At 50.9% G+C, this 25516-nt stretch overlaps 2 protein-coding genes and 1 long non-coding RNA gene across 6 annotated transcripts in view; 1 reads left to right on the forward strand and 2 right to left on the reverse strand.

Moving 5' to 3' along the window:
* LOC119040460 (uncharacterized) overlaps positions 1–9093 on the reverse strand; it is a 49947-nt gene extending 40854 nt beyond the window's left edge. For both annotated transcript variants that reach the window (XR_008392420.1, XR_005080864.2), the window contains exon 1: positions 8940–9093. This is a non-coding gene — a long non-coding RNA (uncharacterized LOC119040460). The remainder of the gene's footprint in view (positions 1–8939) is intronic.
* On the forward strand, positions 1–22902 carry ALDH2 (aldehyde dehydrogenase 2 family member). The gene is made up of 13 exons (XM_037133472.2): positions 1–234; positions 9092–9196; positions 10266–10406; positions 11464–11543; positions 13751–13862; positions 14327–14455; positions 14885–14998; positions 16301–16403; positions 16966–17150; positions 18312–18476; positions 19271–19428; positions 20380–20494; positions 22499–22902. The coding sequence occupies exons 1-13, from the start codon at positions 112–114 to the stop codon at positions 22529–22531; spliced, it is 1563 nt and encodes a 520-aa protein (XP_036989367.2). The 5' UTR covers positions 1–111; the 3' UTR covers positions 22532–22902.
* The window catches only part of LOC119040461 (nascent polypeptide-associated complex subunit alpha, muscle-specific form-like), a 24185-nt gene continuing 9521 nt past the window's right edge, over positions 10853–25516 (reverse strand). For 2 of the 3 annotated variants that reach the window (XR_008392419.1, XM_053669861.1), the window contains exons 3-4: positions 23897–24003; positions 10853–11601 (exon numbers count right to left, since the gene is read on the reverse strand). Coding sequence is in view for 2 of the 3 variants with exons in the window: in XM_053669861.1 (XP_053525836.1) it covers positions 23928–24003 (76 nt within the window). In the remaining variant the exon portion in view is untranslated. The remainder of the gene's footprint in view (positions 11602–23896; positions 24004–25516) is intronic. The other variant, XM_053669862.1, reaches the window with a different exon arrangement.

The following is a 25516-nucleotide window of genomic DNA, read 5'->3' on the forward strand; positions in this document are numbered from 1 at the left end:
AGAGAGGTCGAGGACACAGGGAGCCCGTGGGACGCACCACTCGACACACGCCGACCCTGCACACCGACCCTGCCTGTCCCGCGCCGCTCCGCACACCGGCTCCGCTGCAGCATGTTGCGCGTCGCCACACTTGCCGCGGGCCTCGGGCCCCGCTTGGGCCGCTGCCTCCTGTCCACTGCCGCCACCCGGGCTGTGCCGACCCCCGACCAGCAGCCCCAAGTCTTCTACAACCAGGTGACGCCGCCGGCTGCTTTGTTCTCTCCAGGGGACGCAGCGTGCTGGGTGGGAAGGCCCTAGGCCTGTTCGGGCCTCAGTTTACCCAGTGGGGGCTCAAGGGGTTGGTCTTTGTGCACTTGTAACCATCCTGCGAAACTTAGGGCCCCTTCATCGCCCCTGACAGCCCGGGTTCGGAATCCTGCTGTGACTGGTCCAGCACTGGTTTTTTGTTCCACTGCCGCCGCACGCTCACCAGCGCCAGCGCTCGGTGTTCAGGCTTGAGTCACCCGCTGCACCATCCACTCACTCAGAGCGGGTCTTTGCAAGTCCTTCTTTGCAGGCACTTTTCACTTTTTCCTTGGTCACCTCTTTCCCCAAGACTCCCGTCTTTGTCCAGGAATTCCAAAGTGGAAAACAAGGAAAGGAGGGGCCCCTCAGGCCGAGGCCCCTCGGTTCATAAAGGCAGAGGCCGAGGCCCCTGGGCGCTCCCGCTGCTTTCACCGCCAGGAACTGGGAAAGGGTGGGGTCCTTCGCCTCCTGGAGCAACGCCTGCCCCCGCAAAGTGTCGCCTTCCAGGGAGAGGGCCTTTGACCAAACCAAGGAGGGGCCTACACTGGGTGGGTAACACTGAATCCCAGTGGACGATTCCGGGTTCAAACAGGACTTTGTAGCATTCTCCCTCCGTCCTTGAGTTTGGGTGAAGTGCTGGAATTCACAGCAGGGGGAGTCAGTTATGAAAGTTTGTTTTGTGTGTGCTTCAGGGGCAGCTGCTGTCTTTCCCTGAGCCTCAGTTTCTTCTTCTGCGAAGTGGAAAGGGGTTAGAGCGTGAGGCCTTCTGACAGCACAGGGCCTCATACACCCCTGTGGGCACTTACAGAAATACCAGCTTCTAGTTGCAGGCACAACCTGTGTACCTGGAACCCTTCTAAGCAGGTTTTTGGTGTTTAATCCTTAGCACAGCCTTCTGCGGTAGGTACTATGGTTATCTCTATTTTACAGATGAAGAGACTGAGTTACCGAGAGGTTTAGTGACTTGCCTAAAGACTGAAATCAGTGGCAAAGTGGGGGTTCAGGTCTAGATTGCCAGGAGGAAGCCCCTACCCAGACCACCTGTGGTGCTCTGGATGGGCATAAAGGGGTCATCGCTGACTTAGGGTGCTGGTGAAGGGACCCCCAGGTGACTACTTGCCACCGAGGACCTGTGTGTCTGGCCCGGAGTTTGGCTGCAAATCTGCACATGGGTGATGGGTAAAGGCACATCCACCTGATGCTAAGGGATGTTTCAGAGAATAAAACCAAAGTGTCCTTTGGATAACACAAGCCAGAAGTGTGGCAGCTGTACCTGCCTTGGTGGGCTGTGGGAGGAGACCCCCACAGCAGAAGCTCAAGCAGTCTGTGGCCATGCCACTCTGAACCATACGCCCTGAAGGCACCCAATCTGGTCTGATCAAAAACCCAAGCAGAAAAACCCTCCGAGGGGGAGGCATTACCATGCAGCCTTCGTGCTCACAGTATCTGATTACGATTTTCCCCCTTCGTGCCCACAGGGAGGTGAGAAAAAGGGGTACACACCTATACCCAGGTGTGGTAGATAGCGTGAGTCCTGTTGTCCAAACTGAGTCAGGGAATGTAAGTTGAGGGAGTGGAGTGAATTGTCCTGGTGGCTTTTTTTAAAACAGATTTTCTGACATCATGGAAGTAATGTCTCCCCACTGTATAAAGATGCAGAGAAAACTTCTATGCTCTAAGGCATTCCCTCCAAGAGCACTGTTGGCAGCTGTGTGAGCTTGCAGGTATGTTCTCTGCATTTGTTGGGTGAGAGAGAGGGAGAGAAAAGCAGATTGCTTTTACATAAATGAGATTCTAGCACTTGCTGTTCTGAAACTATCTCATTGAACAGTGTATCTGCCTTGCCCTTCCCTGTTCCTACACTTCCCAAGGGCTGCAGCGAGTCCCAGGAGCTAGAGCTGGCTCCTGGTAAAGCTCCTTGGTCTGTTTCCAGCATCGTGTTGTTGGACCATTGCTGGTAACAATGCCAAGGCCTAATCTTAAACTTCTGAGCCTCTTATCTGGCCCTCTGTATACGAAGTTGACATTTCCCTGGGAGTTATTAGTTCCTTAAAATTCAGTGAATTGTTCAGGAGTCTAAAGCCTGGAGTTTCTCCCAAAGGAGACATTTGGGTGGAAAGGTTTTGAAGCTGCTTCTGCCGACGCTGCTGGGTTTTCCTGCTGAGGGCATTTGCGGGGTTTTGGATTTGGGGGGAAGGGAGTTGCACTTTGAGTTTATCAGGTCTCACATGGATGGTGGGCAAAAAAGGTACTTTGGTCCACCTTCCTGGGGTTCTTTCAGTTCTAGCTGGCCTCGGTGGGTCCAGGGCCGCAGCGTGGGATAAACCTCTTGTTTGGGTTAGAGAGATTTCAGGACGAGTTCTCCTTCTCCCATGCACCAGCAGGGACCTGTGGGGGTGGCTGCTGATAGCCAGCTCCCTGAAGATCCACATGTCTCATCCTTGGTGGGTTCAGGGACACACTTCTGTCAACGTAACTTTCTTTCTTCCCTGACTTGGAGAGTAATAAGGCACTCAGAGGAAAACCCAAAGGGCTGTGGTTTCAGCAACGCAGTCCCTCCAGATTTGGCATGGCTCCTGCTCTCCCCTTCATCATCACCCATTTGTGTCAGTAGATGTCACCAATTTGTGATGAAGACGAGAATATTGTTAGACAGTTTCACACTCTGAACTCAGGCTGCCTGCTACTTGATAGTGTCAGTTTGGCAGGTTCATTCACTCATCAGACATTTCCTCAGCACCCCTAATTCCAATGAACAAAACAGACAAGATTCCCTGCCCGTGGAAAGCCTGTATCTTGGAAAGTAGAGGCAGACAAACAAGTAAGTGAAGTGCATACTATGGCACAAGGCAGTCAGTACCATGGAGAAAAGGAAGGCAGGAAGTTATGGAGGGTGGTACAATGATTTAACTCTGTGTCTCAGCTGCTGCATCTGTAGAATGGGGTGAAAACCTTGTCTACGTCACCGGGTTGCTGTGAGGATGAAATGGGGTCATCCTTGGACAGACCTAAGCAACGTCCTGGCTCATGGCTGCTGGTGCCCCCATAGTTAATGCAGCTCTAAATGACAGCGAGGGGCACAGGGATGCTGTTGAACTTTTTAATAGTGGTGACATAACTCCATTTTTTTTAAAAAGATTATTTATTTTTAGAGAGAGGGGAAGGGAGGATGAAAGAGGGAAAGAAACATCGATGTGTGAGAAATACATCAATCAGCTGCCTTTCACATGTCCCCCCCATCCTCCAGGGACCTGGCCTGCAACCCAGGCATGTGCCCTGACTGGGAATCGAACCAGCGACCTTTCAGTTCGCAGGCCCGCACTCAGTCTGCTGAACCACATCAGCTAGGGCGACATGACCCCATTTTATGTGGGTGCTGTTAGAGTTGTAATTGGTCTCCTGAATGGGAGTTTGGGGGTGAATTAAATTTGTGTCTCTGTTCTTTGCCTCTTGACCACAGCACTCAGGAACTAAAGCCAGAACCGACAGAAAGGAAAGTGAGAAAGGCTCTCTGCAGCCCTGACCTGTGTAGCTCAGCTGGGTGGGCGTTGTCCCACAAGGGGAGAGAACGCTGGTTTGATTCAACCTGAGCCTGGGTTGCAGGCCAATTGATATCGCTCTTTTTCCCTCCCTCCCCCTTTCTCTAAAAATAAAATAAATAAACACTAACAAAAAAGAGAAAGGGTCTCTCTAGGAATTTTCTGATTGCAGTAGGAACGAGTCCTCAGTGCAAAGTACAGTCATGTCTGTGTGTCTGGAGGACATGTGCAGGTGTCCCCAGAGCCAGTGGTGTTTGATCACTTATGATCCATTAGACCCTATGCTGAGGACCTGTACCTGCGTTTTCGCCTTGCCTGCTACCCACGACTCCATGTCCCATCTCCCAGACGAGGAAACCAAGGCTCCGGGAGGTCAAGTTCACAGAAATATGAAACCAGGCTTCAAACTTAGCTCTGTCCCACTCTAAAATGCATTCCCTCAGCCACATGCTGCCTGGCAACCAGTCATTATGGTCAGACAAATATGCGAGGACTGAAGGGACAACTGAGTGGAGTATCTGAAACTAGGAGAAAGGAGCCGTGCCTGTGTTCACATTTGTAATCATCACACTGAGATAAGGGTGTGATTGTCACCCAGTAAATATTTACTAAGGGTGTGCACGGCTGCCATTTATGAAACTGTTTATAGTTTGTGCTCCAATAGCATGGAATGGGAAAAACTGGTATTTCCATTCAAAAGGGGCTTTCTTGCAGAGTTTAGGAATTAATGTGAACAGGAACGTGGGGACATGCAGGGAGTGCTGAACTGGCCCCGGAAGAGACAGCAGCAGTTGCCAACCTATAAGCCCATACAACACATCAACAAATTGAAACCATGCCTGGCTGGCTGTTGGTCCACAGCAGGATCGACCCCTGCATCTCAGAAGTGGTAACGATCCAGGACGATAGGTCCTGGTGAGTGGGGAGGGGCCGGGGGCTGGGGTCAGGTGCTAGAATGTCTTCGGGAAGTCTGGGGGAGCTGGCTGCTCTCAGCTTTAATCCCAAACTGACCCAGAAGTTTCTGGATAGTGTGTGGAAAAGTGTGGATGCATGTGGCATTCCATGTTTACCTTGAACTTTTCTCTTTGGGATCTTGTAATACAAAAGATAGCATCTGCTTTCCATTGGACGGAAGCTGCCTAACTGCCACGGAAAAAGCAAATGATAGCAGGAGTCACCAGGATAGAGGACCACAGCCTCTGCTTGCTCACTCTTGGGGAAAATAACATATTCCAGGCATGTAGATTTCCTAGGTAACAGATCCCTAACTCTTTCATGCATTAAAACTTGAACTAAAATCTTTCTAGAACGTGTCCTGCCTCCTCAAATTGGAGCTACTGAATGCCATTTAACCTTTTTTTCGGGACCTTGGACAGATAATGACTGTCCATTGTCATGGTATGGAGGTGGCATGGGACTGTCACTTTGTCAGGGTCCTTCAGTCCTGTTCCTAGCTCTGCTGTCCCTACCCTAACTTCTATTTTTAAAACACTTTATTCATTTATCTTTAGAGGGGAAGGGAAGGAGAGAGAGAGAGAAACATCAATGTGTGGTTGCCTCTTGTGTATCCCCTGCTGGGAACTGGCCTGCAACCCAGGCGTGTGCCCTGACTGGGAATTGAACTGCTATCCCTTAGTTTGGCAGGCCCGTGCTCAATCCACTGAGCTACGCCAGCCAGGGACCTACCCTAACTTCTAAGCCACCCCTCCCACCCCCAAGTTTCTGTTTGCAATGCCTAATCCACAAGGGTCTGAAAAAACGAGATACCCAGAGCAGCCAAGGATCATGCTATTCTCTCCCTCAGCAATTCTGGTCTTTATACAGCCAACGGCCCCAAGTCCACAAAGGTATGGGTGAAAGGGTGCTTGCCGCAGCAGCACAGCGGGGAACGGTGCACACTTGTCCCAAGAGTGTTTGTAGGAAATGGCTAAATCAGCTGTGGTCGGTCCGTGTTGAAGAGCACCCTGCTGCGGGAAGAAATGAGGTGGACCCGCCTGTGGGATCATGTCCCATAGAAACCGTTACTGAGAAAAGCTGGTTACGGACAAGTTCATGACCCCACTTGGAATGGATGCCCTGTCCCCCCACCCCCGCCCCTGCCATCTGCTGCTCCCTCTAATGCACCCAGCACCAGCGAACCTCCTGGCACACACCCAAGGTCCCTCTGCTCTGCGCCGGTCCGTCACAGTGCCCTTTCGACTCCTCCTGTCCCTGACCTGCGGTCTGACCCTCGCCTGCCTGTTTGTTTCTGCCTCTCTCAGTGTTTGTGTGCTGAGTCTTTCCCGCCCAGGATATTAGCTCAAGGAGGCAGGACTGTGCTGTTTCACTCAGTGCCTGTGTGCACAAGAGAATCCAACTTTTATAAAACAAAGTGAGATTTACTAAAATATATAGAAAATAGAGCATTTTGATGGAAAGGCTCTATGAGTTTTGCCAACAGACCAGAACCCAAGAATGAAATTCTGAGGTGGCTGAGTGTCGCTTTGCCTCCGGAAACTGTGATGAGGAAGTCCTTGGGAGGACCCTGCCCCCAAGCCCATAGTTAATTAAGCATGTTATGTAAGTCAAGCTTTGGGTTTCTGGCAGGAGAAACCCAAAATGCATTTGGCTTGCAGGCTTCCCTTGTGTTTATGTAAGAGAAGTCACTGTGAAATTCCTCACTGGAAGCAAAACTTGCTCAGAGGCTCAGTTTGAGAACCTTCCCACCCTGGCCCTCGTCCCCAAGAAGGGAAGACCACTGAAATCTGGCTCTAGGAGAAGGGGAATGGGAACTCTAAACAAGGAAGATTCCAGATTCCTGCAAACCCAGGATTATCTTATCCCTTCGGAGGAGGGTGGATCAATGAAAATGCAGCAATGGAGACTGACTCAGCGAATTCAGGGCTTTGAGAGGCAGAGCCATGCCAGGAAGCGGCCTTCCCAGGGTTCTCAGGTTGTGGTCAGGGGCACAAGCATGGCCCTGCTTAGGGAGGAAGGGGTGAGGACAGTGGGAATTTAGCCAGACTGGCCCAGCTCTCTGCTTCAGCCTTCCTAATCTTTGCAAGATAATAGTTCAGCCTTTTTCAGGATGAACTAACTTAGTACGCTGCTGTGCCGGGAGTGACACAGAAAGGGGTGCACACAGCAGCCTGGCCCGTGCCCCTAGAAACCTCACACCCGAGGGAGCCACAGGGCCTAGAGGAGTGTAAGTGGAGGGCGGAGACCCCCTGTGCGTGGGGGCTGGCTCAGGGACTTTACGCCCCCTGTTGCACTTAACCCTCACTTCAGCCCCTGGATATTTTATGAACCCAGGGTCACAGGGTAGAGCCGGAATTCAACCCAGGACTGTCTCACTTAGAGGCTGGTGCTATTTACAGCACCCGGAATAAAAACTCAAAGACAGACCTGCAGCAGGTCAGCGAGTAAACCCCCAGGGTGGGACGGGGCATGACCAGCCTGCCTGTCCTCCTCTGGTGCCTTGGGGAAGCAGGTGGGTGTGAGGCTGTGGAACCCGAGCCTGCACTCAGTGCGCAGGGCTCCACCTCCACCTGCAGGGCGTGGCCAAGTCCAGCTTGGACGCAGGTCTACCTGGCTTCTGGCTGAACTCTGTCTGCCACACCCATCCACCCGCCACCCCCCACTGACCCACTCCCCCATGGCTGGAAGCTACCCCATTCACCCCCTTCTCAGCCCTCTTGCTCCTCCTTGTGGAATAAACAAAAGTGTCATTTCCTTAAGATTAATATCAACCAACTAATCCAAAACCACACAAACAGTTCCAACAACGAGACTGATGTTTGCCCAAGTTCTCCTGCCAAATGCCGACAGCCTGTTACTTCAGATGCACAGCCGCAGCTCCACCGATGGTGCTGTAGGGACTGCACCGAAATAGCCAACTGGAGCCTGGGAAAGTGACCTTTGGTGGGCCCATTCCTGACCGACTCCTTCCTGTCACCATCACTGTCACGGCACCACACACTTACTCCACAAGAGGCTTGACGAGAGTCCTTTGGAACCGTCCCGTGCCTTTTATGAGGGGGCACTACAGAGATTCCCAGAGGCCGGAGAGGTGAAGTGCCTCTTGCCATGTGACACAACTGGGGAGAAAAGTGCCAGCTCCATCCGATTCTAGTCTCCACCCCTGCTCTTGAGCCCTGAGCCAGGCCGCCCTCGCTGGTCCCGACCGCCCTCCCTGGCCTTGCTGGCCCTGCAATCTTGGGCCCTGGACTGAGCTCAGCACGTGGCTTTGTGTGGCAGCTTCTTCTCAGCCAGAGCTCAAGTCAAATGTCTGCTCCTCAGGGACCCTCCCCAGCCATCCAGCCTAAGTTCTCTGTCTGGCCCCCTCTCGGGTGCCCTCCCTGGATCCTGTTCTCCTTTGCACTTACCACGAGGTTGCCTGTGTGCTCCTCTGTGTTCTGTGCCCCCCAGAATGCCAGCTGTGTGACAGACAAGGTCCTCACTGGGTTCAGTTTCCACTGTGTCCCCAGCCCTCAAACGGTGCCTGGCACATCTCAGGTGTCACGAACTATTTGCTGAGTGGACCAACGACTAAGCTACCTCGGCTCTCACCACAGCTCTGTGCTCTGGTGTGTCAAAGGAAAGATGGCTGCAAATTCTTTGCAGCTCCTCCCGAGGGGAGGTGGAGGCTTTCTCCCCACAACCTCTGCCGCCCCATGAAAACCTGGACTGAGCCTGTGACTCGTCTGACCAATGGAAATTGGTGTCGGAAATGAGGTCATGTGACTTCTGAAGCTAGATCTTAAGAAGCCTATCAGCTTCTGCTCAGGTCCCTCGGAACAGCTGTGCAAGCCAGCTGTCACTCGAGGTGTCTGACTAGCCCAAGTCCACCACGCAGTCAGGAAGCCCAAGCAGCTATGTGGTGGCAGACACGAGTGAAGAAGTCACCTGGCACCTCCCCAGGCACCCTCACTTGGCAACCACAGCAGCAAGCCCACTCGAGCCCTGCCCAGCTGAGCCCAGTCAATGGACACAAATGTGACATGACAACAAGTCAATTTAAGCTACCACACATTGAAATGATGTTACACAGCAACCGATATAGACAACTGATCAGGAACATAACTCTTCATTTTTCAGATCAAAGAAACCAAGGCACTGAAAGATCAAAAGACTTACCCAAGGCCAGTTGGCAGAGGGGGTTCCCCCACCTTGGATCACTCTGTAGCTCATTTATATTTGTTCTTTCTGATTTTTTTTTAACACCACAAGTAGTCAGTTCCGGGTTGAGAACTGCCTGGTCCTTAAGAAGTTCTGCCTTCTCATTGCAGATCTTCATAAACAATGAATGGCACGACGCCGTCAGCAAGAAAACATTCCCCACTGTCAACCCTTCCACCGGGGAGGTCATCTGTCAAGTAGCGGAAGGGGACAAGGTGAGAACCAGTGACTTGCCTCGGGGTAGGGCTGAGTGGGGTGGGGGTAAGCAAAAATAATTTAATTTTTCACTTAATTTGTTTTCATATGATTGAAACTTTACCATGTGTGTATTACTTTCACACCTAAAAAAATCCCAATTAAAATTTTTGAGTAAATGAATCAACAGAAACTCTTTATTGCAGGCAAAGGTGCTAGACTGTACCCGCATGCACTAATTCATAGTGCTGTTGACTGCACACGCGGAACTGCACTTGAGAACATCTAATCCATTCTCTCCTTTCCAGACCTGGAGGGAGTTGCATGGCTAGATGAAAATGTTTTTGAGCAGAATTTGGATCTCCTGAGATCTAGCTCTGGTGTTGGTAGTATGTTTTGTTTGCATGATATGTACCTGTAGTAATTAAGTAGTAGTAGTAATTTTAAAATTTAAAATACAGACCTTAACTATTACATTTTCTTGAATAGAGAAGGCATTAGAAATAATTCAAGAATGCCTCCTGCCCTCTGCTTTAAGACAGTCTCCTCCATTCATGATGAAGGCCTTTGCTAAAAGCAGATGTGAACGCTCTGGCTTACAGGGCCATCTGACGTAAATGCGGTTAATGAAAACAGAGTTTCCCCTCATGGTACACATCTCCCCGCATGAAAAATTCTAGCTGGGTCGATTCCACTGCTCCCCCATGGGGAGGGGAGCCGGGTGAACCTGCATTTGTTGGACGCTGCCAGTCCTCTGGGGAGGACTGGCTGCGTTCACGGAGCTTGCTTTCCTAGGGAGGGGAAACGGTCCAATTCTAAGCACTGACTCCGGAGTGGCTCTCTCTCTCCAAAACTCACTGGGGGATTTTGAAATGAAAATACAGAAATGGAAACTGTTGGGGGCCTCATTTGCTCCACGACTCCTGGAAAGGGGTGCCTGAAGCCCACCAGGCAGAGTCCTTCAGGGCCAGGAAGGACTGTCAGGGGCAGGTTTCTGCCCAGGCAGGGCCTGGCGGGCAGTGGGGCGGGCAGTGTTTGGAGGTGGCTGTTGCTGAGAAGGCCTGAGCTGCCTTGCTGGGTGTTTTCCAGGAAGACGTGGACAGGGCAGTAAAGGCTGCCCAGGCCGCCTTCCAGCTGGGCTCCCCCTGGCGCCGCACGGATGCATCCGAGAGGGGCCGGCTGCTGAACCGCCTGGCTGATCTGATTGAGCGGGACCGGACCTACCTGGCAGTGAGTTCTCGGCCCCCTTCCCTCTCATCTCACGAGGTGAATGGGTTCAGAGCATCCCATAGACAGCCAGGAAGGGGCCACATTGCTGACAAGTAACTGGTCAGATTGGCATAGGCTGGGCCCCTTAGGGATATGCCCCATACCAACCAGAGGAGTCCCTTAGCATCTCCTTTGATGCAATGGGTTTGGCTAAGAAAGGAGAGAGAGGAGCCATGCTGGGGAGCTTTCCCAAGGGGAAAAACCCCAGGATGGGACCTCTCCTGGGCCTTCTCCTTGGCTTCCAGAGGCAGAAAAAAAACAGGAGGCAATTCCCTTTACTCTTCCCGATCCACTCCCCAATCCGGCCAGAGTGAACCTTCTAGAAGGCAAATTATAGCATCTATCCCTAAGCCTTCCATGGCATCCTGTATCTTTAGGATAAAGTCCTCTTCCCTCGACATGTTCCGCAAGGTCCCGCCTGGTCTGGCTCCATCTCCCAACTCAGGCTGGACCATGGTCCTCACACACAGCTCAGCTCCCCTACCTTCCCTCAACTTCTCCACTACCAAGCTTCTTTGAGCATCAGGGCCTTTGCACATGCTGTTCCCTCCGCCTGGGGTGCTCTTCCTTCCTCGCTATTTGTACCTTCCCCTTTTGCCTAGTCACCTCCTACATGTCCTCAGGTTGGCGATCCTCAGACTGCCCTTTTCCTTCCTAGCACTCCTAACCCACGTGACTGATGGTTCAGGTCTTCCTTCCCTGGCTCTTTACTTGGGAAGCGCCTCATTTGTCTCTGTATTCCTAGTACCTGGACCTGGCATAGAGTAGAAACTCAAAAAATGCGTTTGTGAAATGACTGAAGGAGAAGTTGGTGAATTCTTCCTCCCATCCCCCTCCTCATTTTCTCTGCCTTTGGAGGGGGAAAGGCAATGCCCCAGAAATGCTGCAGCATTCAGTGGCACCAAGTGGTCACAGGCCCCTCTCAATCCATGTTGAGCCTCTACACTGCTTGTTATTCATTTGCTAGGATTTATTCCTGCACCAGCAAGTCTGTGCTGATCCTGTTTTCTCTTCCCAGGCCTTGGAGACGCTGGATAATGGCAAGCCCTACATCATCTCCTACCTGGTGGATTTGGACATGGTCCTCAAATGTCTCCGGTAAGGCCTCAGGCTTCCTGGTCTTTGTCCTGGCCGGGCCGAAGGGGAGGGGATGCTGCTGGGGTGTAGAAACAGAATAAGGTAAAAGGATCACAAAACTTGGTAGAACATATTCTATTAGACTCAGTACTGAAATTGTAATCTAGTCATAAAAGTTTCTTTTGCTTTTGGAGTCAGTTTTAGTAATTTATGTTTTAGTTCAATTTGTTCATTGCATCTAGGTTCTCTATTTGCTAGTCTCAGTTGTTCATAGTATTCTCTTAGAGTCCTTTTTATCGCTGCGAGGCCGATCCTAATGTCCCCACTTTGCTTTCTGATTTCAGTGATTTGTGTTGCCTTTCTTTCTCCCTAGTCTAGCGGAAGGTTTGTCAATTTTGTGAATGCTTTCAAAAAACCAACTTTTAGTTTTGTTGATTCTTTCTATTCTCCATTTCAACTGTTTCTGCTCTGATCTTTATTATTTTCCTTCCTCTTGCTAGCTTTGAGTTAGTTTGATCATAAACATTTTCATGACCAAGAAACACAAGACGAGGAAGGAGGGCTTTGTTGGAGCCTCTCTGTCAGCAGCAGAGGCTCAGTCTAACCCAGGCAATGTGGAGTCAGGACTTTTAAATCTGGAAGGCCCCTGAGTGTCACTGCTGCCCACCCCTGTCCCTAGCTTCTTTCCTGACTACCAGCAACCTCCTTCAGGGCCGGTCTGTGTGTTGCAACCTGGGCTTGCTTCTGTTTGCATGATTCCAGCCAAAGCGGCAGTCTTTTAGTCCCAAAGCCAGATTCCTGCAGAAGGGGCCCTGAGAGGCTGGCCTTGAGTCTGACCAGCTGTGGTGCATGCCAGTGGAGAGATCACTGTGCAAATAACAGCTGTTCCCCTGGACGGAGGAGGAGAAAGAGAAGCAGTACCAGAAGAGTCGGGGTTGGGCAACATAGCAGGTTCTCAACCAGGGCAGTTATGTCACCTGGGGGACAGTGGGCAGTGTCTAGAGACATCTTTGGTTGTCACAACTAGGTGGGAAGGGGTGCTACTGAAATCTAATGTGTAGAGGCCAGGGACTCTGCTAAATATCCTACAATGCACTGGAAAGCCCCAAACCACAAAGAATCACTCCCCCGCACACGTCAGCAGTGCCAAGTCCAGAACCTTGCTCTACATGATGCCCCAGAGGGAGCGGCCTGGCACATCTTAGCAGTATGCCTGTGTGCTAATTAAATAACTATTCTGAGGCATATAGAACACAGGTAATACAGACCTGGGAGGAAGGGAACAGCCATGCCTTGACTTGTGTAGACTGGCAACCCCTAGGCTGTTTTTCTTCCTAGGGACACAAACCTGTACTCAAACCCAGGCCAACTCCGGCCCTAGGCTAACCTTGCCTGACACATGCACTTAAGTAATCTTTTTTAATTTTTTAAAAAGATTTTATTTATTTACTTTTAGAGGGGAAGGGAAGGAGAGAGGGAGAGAAGCATCAATGTATGGTTGCCTCTTGTGCGTCCCTTGCTGGGAACTGGCCTGCAACCCAGGCATGTGCCCTGACTGGGAATGGAACCATGGTTGTTTGGTTTGCAGACCAGTGATCAATCTACTGAGCTACACCAGCCAGGGTGTACTTCAATAATCTTTTTATCTTACGTGTTTCATCTCTCATTTTTTCTACTTCCCTGAAAACGTAACCGCCACATGCTATAAGCGCATGCCCTTCTTTTCTCCGCAGCTGTAATTTGCTGGGTCACTTGTGTCCCTGTGTGTCTAGGCCATAAGCTTTACCAGGGTTGGGGCCCAGTTGATGACTTGTTTTTCTGGGGACTTGTTCAGGTGGGTTTGCACATTTCCACCAGAGCCGACCCGTGGTTGTCAGGTGCTGACCTGTGATGCTCAGCTGGTACAGCAATCACAGTTTAGTAAATCTGAATGCACAAAAAATGCCGATTCCCAGGCATCCGCCCCAGAGAGCCAGAGTGAGTAAGTGGGAGTGGGCTCTTGGAATTTGGCATTTATTAGGAGGATCCCAGGTGATTCTGTGACCTAGAGGTTGGCTCCCTAGAGTGGATTATTGTAACCTCAGCAGTTAAGTTGTTCTGGGGACAAGGCAAGAGTGAGGGCAATTCTCAGAATCACTCGGTTGGATACTTAGAGTCTTTTCTTCCTGCCAGAGATTACACGGGTCCCTGACAGTCACTGACTAAACGTGGACTTTATTTTTTTTAAGTTATTATGCCGGCTGGGCTGATAAGTACCACGGGAGAACCATTCCCATCGACGGGGACTTCTTCAGTTATACCCGCCATGAGCCTGTGGGCGTGTGCGGGCAGATCATCCCGGTGAGTGTTAGCCTCTAATAAATACAGGAAGGTTTGTCAGGGTGCCCTGAGATGCAGCAAGCTCCCGCAGGCTCCTGATTGAGAACATGGGCTCTGACAAACCCAACTTGGGTTTGGGTCCCAGCCCTGACACTCATGAACTCTGTGACCTTGGGCGAGTCTGTCTCCCATTAAGCCTGAGTTTCCTTAGCTGCAAAGTGGACGTGAACATAGAACCCGTCTTGAAGTGGAGGGGTGGGGAGGACTGAATGCAACAGCTTAGCGTGGTGCTTAGCACAGACAAAGCACTCATGAACGTGAGTCACTGTTACTTCATCCACACCTGCCTCGACCATTGGCCTTGAACCTATGATCGTGTTAGGGGGTTGGGGCACAAGATGTTCAGAGAAGTTGCTGCTGCACCTACTCTCTGGGAAGTCACTCTCTGTGGCTTGGATTTTGGGAGTGGCCGTTGTTTATTGCAGTGGAACTTTCCGCTCTTGATGCAAGCATGGAAGTTGGGCCCAGCCTTGGCGACTGGAAATGTGATTGTGATGAAGGTGGCTGAGCAGACTCCACTCACTGCCCTCTACGTGGCCAACTTGATAAAGGAGGTGCGTGGCTGTCCACAGTGACCTCTAAATGCTCTCGTACAGCCTTGCTCTAAAGGGGTTCTGAGGCGGGGCCCAAAGTGGGGGGTGTTCGTAGAGCAGGAGCCAAGCACTCTACTATCAGCACATTTCAGTCGAAGAGGCCCCATCTCGCCTGCTTTCCACCTGGGGCTTCACTCTAAGACCGCTTTGAATAATGAAAAGGCTCTAAGTGAATACCGTGAGGGTTTGGGGGCAGACACCAGCCACAGGGAACTCCATGAGTCCTGATGCTGCACCATTTAGAATTCCTGAGCAGACCCACAGACTGCCTGTGCCCCCGAGTCTGGGACACACTGCCTTAGCCTCTCTTGGAAGGGATGTGTGTTCCCCCGCCCAGGCCCTTTGGAGTGGGAGAGTGACGTCCAATGACTCCTGGCTGTTTGCACACAGGCTGGCTTTCCCCCTGGCGTGGTCAACATCATTCCTGGATTTGGCTCCACGGCCGGGGCTGCCATCGCGTCCCACCCGGATGTGGACAAAGTGGCCTTCACAGGCTCTACTGAGGTGAGGCGTCCCCAGGACCTCGAGTTTGTTGGGTGTTTGGCCCAAGCTCTCATTATCCTGAAAGGACAATGTGTTCAAGATTAGCCTCCAGGTGCTGCGTGGGGGGTCCGCCCCAGGACTGCCCCTGGGCAGCTCAAGTGAGTGTGCCAGGAGTGACTGTGCAGGGTCATGCCCCTCGTGGGTTGGTAGACACTCCAGCTGCTGCTGGGCGGCCGGCATCCCATGCGGGATCAGTAGGCAAGACCGTCTAGAATTCATGAAGCCCAGAGCTGGCTGCCTGCCCCAAGTCCAAGCACCTTGGCCATTTCAGGGCCCTTGACCAGCACTGCCCTGATGGGTACAGAGTATGGGCTTCGGAAAGACAGGAGTTCAAATCTGGCCCTGTCATTATGACAAGGGTGACTCACTGAATGTCCCTGGAGCTCTGTTCATTGCCTTTAAAACGAGGATGGCGGTATCCGTGTGGCACAGTTCATTCAACGAGTACAGAGGCGGCTTTGTGCCAGGTTCTGAGAATGCGGAGGTGAGACGCACCCCATCCCTGCCCTCAGAGGGGGCCGTGTGCAGGAGGGTGCAGTCCAAACCTCATGGGAAGGAGACGGGATTGTGGGTGTGAACTGCTGCTGGACGGAGTGTGAATTCTGATTCCACACTTACTGGCCGTGTGATTTGGAACACGTGACTTGAGCAGTCTGAGATGCAGCTCCCATACTTCTAAATCAAGGAAAGGGTTGCCCTGACTGGCGTGGCTCTATGGGTTGGAGGTCATCCTGCAAACCAAAAGCTTGCCGGTTCGATTCCTAGTCAGGGCACATGCCTGGATGGTGGGCCAGGTTCCCTCCTGCAGGTGTGTAAGAGGCACATGATTTGATGTATGTCTCACACATCAATGTTCTCTCCTTCTCTTTCTCCCTTTCTACTCTGCTCTCTAAACATAAATTTTAAACAAATCTTAAAAAAACAGATCAAGGAACAGGGTCACCCCTACCTCCGAGGTCATCGTGAGGACTGAATTTAAGGTACACAAAGCACTTAGCACCATACCTGGCATGTAGGTGGTGCTCAGTACATAGAAGCCACACAGCCACAGGTGCTTCTGCTGTTTATTGTCATTGTCATCCTGAGAGTGCAGAGGGGTGGGGCAGTGACGGGGAGTGAGTAGGCAGACGTGGTGAAGTGCTCCAGGTTTCTTGGAATCCGGCCACTCCCTAGCATGGTGGGGTCCTCTGTTCTGTGTCTGTGCGAGCACGTGGTCCTCCATTCCCGCACTAAGAGCCTGTCTCTGTTTCTGCCGTCCTGCAGGTCGGCCGCCTGATCCAGGTTGCCGCAGGGAGTAGTAACCTCAAGAGAGTGACCCTGGAGCTGGGGGGGAAGAGCCCCAACATCATCATGTCAGACGCCGACAGTGAGTGTTCCTGGGGAGCAGTTCGGGCGCTGAGGGCAGCCCCTGGCTGTCTATTCTGTGGTCCCTCAGCACGACAGCCCTCACTGTCCATCGGCATTAGTGTCTGCATCAGGGCCTCAGGACGGAGGCCGGGCTCCTCAGCATGGCCCTCCAGCCAGCGTGACCCCAGGAGGGGTGGCTCTGTCTTCTTTGCTCTCTGCAATCAGCCAAGCTGGGCTGCTCAGCTGCCCAGCTGTGCCCATGCTTCCTCTCAGACACCTTTTCTCCTGTCACATCCTTTTTCCTGGTCCTGCCGAGAAGCTCCCGGGTTTGCCCTCCCTGGGGCTGCCTTTCCCACCACCTGAGGTTGCCTGGGTTTGTCCTCCAGCCACCCTTGGCCCCATTACCACTGTGCGCTGTGGCGACTATGAGCACAGGAAGGAGATCAGGGGCGTCTTGTTCTGGCACTTGGCCTGGTCCCCAGCAGGCTTGTTGGTGGCGTGAATGGACTAATGGGGTAGGCAACCCCTGGGGCCAGGGTCATCTTCTCTCCTGACGGCTGTCTCTCTGCCTTCCTCCCCAGTGGACTGGGCCGTGGAGCAGGCCCACTTCGCCCTGTTCTTCAACCAGGGCCAGTGCTGCTGCGCAGGCTCCCGGACCTTCGTGCAGGAGGATGTTTATGCTGAGTTTGTGGAGCGGAGCGTCGCCCGGGCCAAGTCTCGGGTGGTGGGGAATCCCTTTGACAGCCAGACTGAGCAGGGGCCGCAGGTGGGTCTGGGTGCCTGGGACCAGCATGGGGAGGTGGGAAAGGCCTGGCCCTCAGAGTCAGGCAGGCAGGGCTTCGAGTCTCAGCTGTGCCATGTATGAGCTGTGTGTCTGTGAGAAGCCACATGCCCTCTCTGAGCTGGGAGGAGTGTCTGTGCAAAGGGGAATGCTTGGTTCCTGGACCTCAGTCACCCCTCAAAACGCATCTACCAGAAGGATACGTGCGGATCTACTGACCACAGTTATCTCTGGGGAGTGGGGTGGAGGCCTGTGACCCTCCAATGGTTTCCACATCTGGGCTGTTCTGAGTTGTCCTGCTATGAATCTCAACATCTGTTTTTCTCTCTTGTTTTCTTTATGTAATCATTAAAGTAATACAAATTTGTATACGGATTTAAGAGTGTTTAAAATATAAGACCTCCCCCCGGCTCCCATCCATGTCCTTCCCCATGGGCCATCACACTCCCATGGAGTGAGGTTTCTGGGTGTCTGTTCTAACAAAACAGGGGTACAGAATACATGGTGCGTGTCGGTCATCACAGGTCTGTCATTAATGACAGCATGGCACGTGGTGGGCCATGATCGTGCCGACTGGCCCCTCTACGAAAGGGCATTTAGCACTGTCTCTGTTTGGGGCTTTTACAAAGTGCTCCCCGGTGAACACCCTTGTCCAGGTCCCTTTGTTACATGTAGAGTAATTTCCTAGAGGTTACGTAGCTGGATCCAAGGTTGTGAGCTTTAATTTTTGACTGATATTAACAAACTACTAGCCAAAAGAGCTGTACCAGCTTACAGTCCTCTTTTTTAAAAATTGAGATATGACACAGAACATATTTATTAGACCTTCTAACAGTGTATGAATATTACTTTGCTTGTAGCATACACACCCTTGCTGTCAATGTATTTTCTTACTATTTTAAATTTTTAGTAATTTCATACTTGAGAAATAAAAGCAGTGGGTTTGCTGTGCATTTTTTGAGGGTTAAGGAGGTTGTTCAACTTTTTCTTCCATTTACTGGCCCTCCATACTTCCTCCCCAAGTCCTGCTTATTCATTGACCTTGGCCCATTTCCCAGTTGTCTCCTTGCCAGGGTGGTTCCTGGTCTTAAGCTGGGAGAGCTCTGGCTCTAGCATCTCTGTGACCCTGGGCTCCTTCTCCCGCAGGTGGATGAAACTCAGTTTAAGAAGATCCTCGGCTACATCAAGTCTGGAAAGGAGGAGGGGGCGAAGCTGCTGTGTGGTGGAGGGGCGGCTGCCGACCGTGGCTACTTCATCCAGCCCACTGTGTTTGGAGATGTGCAAGATGGTATGACCATCGCAAAGGAGGAGGTGAGCACGGGGCCAGGTCTCGGGAATGTTCCTAGAAGCGGACAGTCCAGTCCAGCATCTTGACACTGTGACCCAGCAGCTGGCTTTGGGAGAGTCCCAGCTCTGTGCCCAGGACAAGTTACTCACGAGGCACTTCTGGTCTCGTCAGTCTCCTCTTCAGCCTCTCCTGGCGACCCAGCTGCTGGGCGACCCAGTTGGGGAGAACGTCTACATTCCCTGCCACCGCCCACAGGCCCAGTGTGTCCTGGTCCCTGCAGTCCGTGAACCAGGGAGTGAAGACCAGCCCCTCCCTGACAGCAACAAGCACACGTGCTCCCACATCTTGGTTTCTAAACCCCGTTCCTCACTAAAGGGAACCAGGAGTCCTTGAGGAAATGGCTCATTTTAGGAACAGGGCAGGGAAAGTACAAGAAAAACCTGGAATGTCTTAAGAGCAGAGACTGTATTTTGTTCATAGTTATTTCTTCAGCATCTGGTACATGCTTTGCTGAATGATGGACTTAAATTTTTTGACGTTAAAGCTGTGTGTAACATGTCAGTAATGCAAACGCTGTGGAACTGTTCAGAAGTAAGATACGGTATGTAAAGCCCAGGGCACACAGAAGATAACCAATCCCCATTAGCTTCCTTCCTTTTGTGCTTCAGTGAGCTTGGGAGCTGGCATCTTCCCCTGGGACTGTCAGGGCATGTCTAGGGACTTGTTACCACATCTGGAATTGTCAGCTCAGCACTGTGAAAGCTGGATAGCAGGTGGTTCCATGTCTGCCACTTCCTCCCATCCTGCTCTCTCATAGATCTTTGGGCCAGTGATGCAGATCCTGAAGTTCAAGACCATAGAGGAAGTCGTTGGGAGGGCCAACAATTCCAAGTACGGGCTGGCTGCCGCTGTCTTCACAAAGGACTTGGACAAAGCCAATTATCTGTCCCAAGCGCTCCAGGCGGGCACTGTGTGGTAAGGGCCCTCCAGCAGCCCCTCACTCCCAGGCAGGGATCCTTAAAGCCAGGGTCTCCCAGAATCCAGTGCTCACATCCCAGAATTTGGGGTACTGGGCCCATTCCTCCTGGCTCAAGGTGTGTGTGGCACAGCAGGTAGGTGAGAGCTGTCCTGCCTCCTCGCCTCCAGGAGGGTAAACTGCCCTCCAGGGCACGTGCCCGTGCAGCTGCTCTTGGGCAAGCACCCGGACGCCTGGGCGCTCCTCACCAAGCTGGGGCGAGGGCGGGAGACCAGAGCTAAAGGCCCGTCATACAACCTAAAGCTTAGCACCTACTTTACACTCATGAGGATGGTGGTAATTTTAAAATCCAGAAAATACCAAGTGTTGGCGAGGACGTGGGGAAATTTGAAGCCTCGCACATTGCTGGTGGGAATGTAAAATGTTGCAGCCGTAGGAAAACAGTCTGGTAATTCCTCAGTAAGTTAAACATAGAATTACCATAGGACCCAGCAATGCCACTCCTGGATGTACACCCAAGAGAAATAGAAGTATACATCCACACAGAAAAGTGTACCCGAATGTTCGTGTTCACAGCAGATAATTCACAACAGTCAAAAGGTGGAAGGAAACAACCCACAAGTCCACCAGCTGAGGACAGAGAAACATAATATGGTCTCTGTGCATGGAAATGCTGTTTGGCCACAAACAGGAAAGACGTGCTGACACCTGCTACAACATAGCTGAATCCTGAGCACGTGAGACTGAGTGAGAGAAGCCAAACACCAAAGGCCACACACTGTATGGTTCCACTTATAGGAAATGTCCAGAACAGGCAGATCCATAGAGTCGGAAAGCAGAGTAATAATGGCTGCTAGGGGTTGGGGGAGGAGAGGAGGAAGTCGACAGGGCGTAACATCCCCCCACACACACACCCAGAGTGACTTCTGAAACCTTGTTTCAAATTATAGGGTCAACTGCTACGACGTGTTCGGGGCCCAGTCGCCATTTGGGGGCTACAAGATGTCTGGGAATGGCCGGGAGCTGGGAGAGTATGGCCTGCAGGCATACACTGAAGTGAAAACTGTGAGTGCCGGTGCCTTGACCCCTCCCCCGTGACAGTCCGTCAGTGCTACTGCTGGTGCTTGTCTTATGCCAGAGGAGCTACAAAATAGGGCAGAAACCTGAGAGAAAGAGCTGGAGACGGGGCTGCCACCCGGCCTACAGTCTTTTGCTGGGCTTCGTTACATGCCAAGTTCTGTAGAACCTGAGAGGAAGGAAAGATCCCAGTGGGCCGAAGCAGCAAGGAAAATCTAGTAAGAACAGTTACGAGGCATTAGATTATCGGGGGCCGTCAGTGGACCCATATCCGTATCAATCGGTCCTAAATTGATTTTGCAATTTCAGCAATAGGAGTAGACAGCCTGAGAACTTCAGAACAACAAAAAAAGCCCCATTTCCATAAATATTTATCACAGCATCATCTCTCTTAAGAGGGAAATGTCAGGTGTAATATAAACGTTCAGTAAATTCAGGAACATCCCAATCATGGGGTACTAAATAACCATTAAAACATTTTTATAGGATATTTGATTTGGAAAGTACTCATCCTTTATAGTAAAAAAGCAGGATACAAAATAATACATACAGTGTAAGTCCAATTTAAAAACTGTATGTGCACATACACAGATACCCAGAGGGCTTCATTTATAAATATGAAAAAGACAGGAAAGACACACTGACGTGAAAGAGATTTTCTCTCTACAACCAACACAAATGGCAGTTTAACCAGGAAACGTACTCACAGGTGGTATAAAGGAAAGAGCAAGGGCCAAGCTGGGCTCCCCCAGGCTTGGCAGAGAAGGCCCGGGGCAGGCAGAGCGGTGGGGCGGCGAGCGGGGTGAGAGAGGGCAGTGGGCCTCGCTCAGCCCTGCAGTGGCGAGTCTGAGAGTGAAGGACTGAGAGGACACACCTGTGTTCTCAGGAAGCTCACTGCAACAAACTAGACACACTTGTTTACAGCCGACTTCCCCATCTCTACGGGAAGCAAGACCCAGATTTGAAGTTGGCATGGACGTGCCACTGGCCTGTAATTGTTTATCAAACAGCGGCTGTGGAGGGAGGGGCCGGGGAGGAGGAGGCCTGAGCCCGAGGAACCACAGTATCCACAGGCGGACTGGTGGGTGGGGAGGTGTGGGGTGGGGCTGCAAAGAGGAAGCTTGAGCTGAGGTGCTTCTCGGAGGAATCCTAATGTAACAGCTGTGATGTCGAAGGCCTGGGGAACTGAGATGGGAGGAGAGGGGAAAGCTTTTGAAGAAAGAAGGGGACGGGCTCGTTCGTCAGCCCACACGGTGCCAGGCAATGTGCTTAGTGCTCGGGATAAAGATTCCTGTATCTTGAGCTTTGGAACTCAAGGGATGATACTAACAAAAATAAGGGGATTTTTTCAGGAGAGAAGCCAAGTTTGCAACGGGGACCGATGAGAAAATTGCTTCTTTTAAACTCATTTTTACTAAGTGCTTATGTTGTACCAGAATCTGTGCTAGACTTTCTGATGTATGCCACTAATGCACACAACAACCTCAAGCAGTAGACACTATGATTAACCCATTTTACAGATGGGGAAACATGGTGGGTAGAGGTGCAGTACTGGCCTAGGAGAGGGGAAGCCAGGACGCGACCCCAAAGCCATCCGAGCCTGGGACCTTCCCACTCAGCACAGTGAGGCGCCTGCAAGCTTCAGCACATTCCTGTTTCCCCTTTGATTCTCTGGGAGGAAACACAGATCCAGATGAGGGTCTCTCAACCTCCGCACTGACACGTGGGCTGGGATCATTCTTTGTGGTGGGGTCTGTCCTGTGCAGTCTCGGACTGTTGGGCAGCATCCCTGACCCCTGCCCTCCAGGTGCCAGTAGGAATTCCCACCCTGTCCCCAGTCCCGTGATAGTCGAGACTGACTGGGACGGATGAGGCAGAGTGTGATGTCACACCGAACACAGCCCTGGTGGTTCCTGGGGTTGGCAGCACCCGGCTGAGGGAGCCTACAGGTCAGCACAAGAATTTAAGAACTTCTCTGCACTCCTCTTACAGGTCACGGTCAAAGTTCCTCAGAAGAACTCATAAAGAACCACGCTGGCTTTCTTACCCACCCAGTGACGTAGAGTTCAACAAGATCAACAACAGAACCTAGAAAAAAATGACCCTTGCCCTCTAAACGTCTTGAAAGAGAAATTCTCCTACAAAATCTCTTGGATCAAGTCCTAGAATTTGAATTCCTAATGGGTGGGTGTGGGGTGAAGGGCATATGGATGGAAAGCCTTTGAAACTGCAACAATACTACCAGCTTCCGGGCAGCTTTCTGATACACTTTTGTAACTTACCTTTATGAGGGAAGGAGAAGCCATTGTTTACTACTGTGCTGGCACTGAGGCCACAACTAGCATCTTGCTCTGTATTCTGCACTAAAACTCATTAAAAAACAGTGCTCGTCTTCACTTCTTGGGCATCTCCTCCTCCGTCTCAGTAGCCCTACATCCCTGTGCTTGTGTGCTGACTCCACCCCCTACTGTGCAGAAGTAGCTTTTGTTTCGTGTATGTCAAATACCAGATACCTATGGCCTATCCTCCTGTGGTACGCTCCGTGCCAGGCACCAAGGATGACACCTACGCAAGACTCCCGGCCCCTGGCCTCAGACAGACGCCCCATGTCCAAGAGTGGTCCTCTGTGCTTAAGTTGAAACCCGTACCAGATCAGATGAGACACAATCCTACTGGACCAGTTTCATGAGACTGATTTGGAAACCAGACGTCAGTTTACTCATTTTAAGTGAGGCCTGCATTTCTAGCAACTAGACCTTTTAAGTCTCCTATACAGAAGACTGCCTTCCTGTAGTCATGGGACCTGGCCGATTAGTAATTTGTATTCCTAGTAAGTTAGGAATCAGAGCTTCCTTGGTGAGCAGTGGAAATGGAGCAGAAATAGCTGACTTGCAGCAGTTTGTGAAGTTAGTGATCATGTTTGGGTCACAGAGTCCTGTAAGAATCCGAGGAAAAGTTTGATCCTCGTTAAGAAAGACAACACCTTTTGCATATTTTTTGCAGACATTGTGGGGGAAGTAATGAAGCTCATTGTTTGAGCCCTGGCCTTATGTCCCTCCAGCTAAGCCTTATCTGATAAATGATCCCAGTCCACTACAGAATAATTTCACTTATTTGAATCGCACTTCACACCTTTTGTCATATATGTATATACCTGTATTATCATTTACATTTTTCTTTAAATCAACTCATTTGGATAAAAATAAAAAAAAAACACCTTATCGCCATATGTTAAAAAGTAGCACGTAACTGTAATAAATAGGCATTGTAAAATGATGAAGGCAAAACAGTGTTACTATATTTAAAATAATGAGATGAAGTAATAAACCTAATCATTTAGATCACAGATTCATATACGAGTAATTCTAATTATTGTACAAATATTCATACCTGAAACAAGTGTGTCTCAAGGCAGAGGAGACTAGGGATTTATGGGCCAGTCGTCAGCATCCACAGGACAGCCCAGCTTGTGTTGCTTCACGAGGAAATGGGGCACACTGCCAATAAAGCCAAAACTGCATTTTAGCTTTGATGGTAACAGTGCAGCAAAGGGCTAAGCTTTGTACTCCCCCTTCTCCCAGCCTGCTTGTGGCCTCCCCGCCCCCTCGGGGCTGGAATGGCACCAGGGACAGGCTGGTCAACTGAAACGGCCGTCCCTGCACCCGTGGTACTTGTACTCTATATTTCAATAATTCTCTAAAGAAAATGCCTCTTTACTAGATCAGGATTTAGGGTGAGATTACTTCTGGAAAGGGTTTTGTTTTTTGTTTTTTACAAATAATCTATCACTTAAGAATATTTTAGTTGTATCAGAAAACCCAATTCAAACCAGTGTTTAAAAAAAAAAAAAGATGGCTCCCATACACCAAAATCCTGGGATCTTGGCTTTGGCCATGGCTTGGTTCAGAAGTTCAGAAAGCTTCCATCTGTTGGTTCTGCCTCTGTCACATGGGCGTCTTTTTCAGGCCATCCCCACCCATTTTATTTCTGGCAGGTGTGGCCCCTTAGAAGAGCCAACAGCCCTTAAGAGCCCTCGCCTCACATGTGCCAGGCTCAGGTCCACTGGCTGCGAGAAAGCTTTTTGCTAGCTCAGACCAAGATCTTGAGGTTCATGCTGATTGATCCAGGTGATGTGACATCCCACCCCCAGCCCCAGCCAATCACAGTGGCCACAGGGATGAGATGTGATTTACTTAGACCTGAGTCATATTCACCCTTGCCGCCTGGAAGGGCACTGTCCACTGAGAAGCAGGGATGGACCCTCCACCCCCAAATTGGGTCTTTTGTCTGAAGGAGGGGACAAGGAGCCTGGAGAGTCCCCTACTGAGCCATTACAAACATTTAGTACTCTAAACAATGTTGCCAAGAACCCTGTTAGGAGTGAACTGGAAAAACAGATATAATGTTTCTTGCACCTGAGCTCTGTGAATCAGACTCACTATAACTTTAAGAGAACCCTCCCCTTAAAGCGATGAATACAAAGGAAATTCTCGCTATGAAGGAATGTATAATGTTGGTTTGACATGCTAGACACTTAATCATCTTGTGCTTTTAGTGGCAGGAACCAATTAGAACCTTAAGAAGCTGTCTGAAGCAAAAAACAAAGTTCTCAGGTTATGCACAACTTAATCTCTCCAGGTATACGGATGTGGGTCAGTCACAGGACTATTGGGTGTGAAGCTGCTGTTTCTGCCATTAGCCCTCTGGAGTGGCCAAGAGGAAATGCTTCCACTTCTGGCAGAATAAAGGATACAAGGAACCTCATGAAGCCAAGAGAACCTGGCTAATAAGACAGTTTTCCTAAGTGTAAGCGCCACCGCGTGGGCAATAAGTGCAACTACAGCGCCATCCTCTCCAAGAACTGATAGGATAGACCTACCTGCGGATGCCTTTACACACCACACAGGCAACATTTGGCGGGTAATGCAAAGAAGGAATAAAAGGGGCCAGAGTCGCATACCCCAGATAATTAAAAACCAGGACTCCAACAAAACGCTGTGCCAGAGTGTT

The sequence above is a fragment of the Artibeus jamaicensis genome, unplaced genomic scaffold, assembly GCF_021234435.1.
Source record: "Artibeus jamaicensis isolate MK-2021 breed Jamaican fruit bat unplaced genomic scaffold, CSHL_Jam_final contig_525, whole genome shotgun sequence".
Classification (NCBI taxonomy): Eukaryota; Metazoa; Chordata; class Mammalia; order Chiroptera; family Phyllostomidae; genus Artibeus; species Artibeus jamaicensis.

What these genes read in the sequence shown, in the direction of transcription:
- ALDH2 (XM_037133472.2), top strand. Translation starts at nt 112, where the DNA reads ATGTTGCGCGTCGCCACACTTGCCGCGGGCCTCGGGCCCCGCTTGGGC. An exon ending in AAGTAGCGGAAGGGGACAAG is followed by an intron (nt 9,197 to 10,265) that starts GTGAGAACCAGT and finishes GGTGTTTTCCAG; the next exon opens with GAAGACGTGGACAGGGCAGT. An exon ending in GGGACCGGACCTACCTGGCA is followed by an intron (nt 10,407 to 11,463) that starts GTGAGTTCTCGG and finishes TTCTCTTCCCAG; the next exon opens with GCCTTGGAGACGCTGGATAA.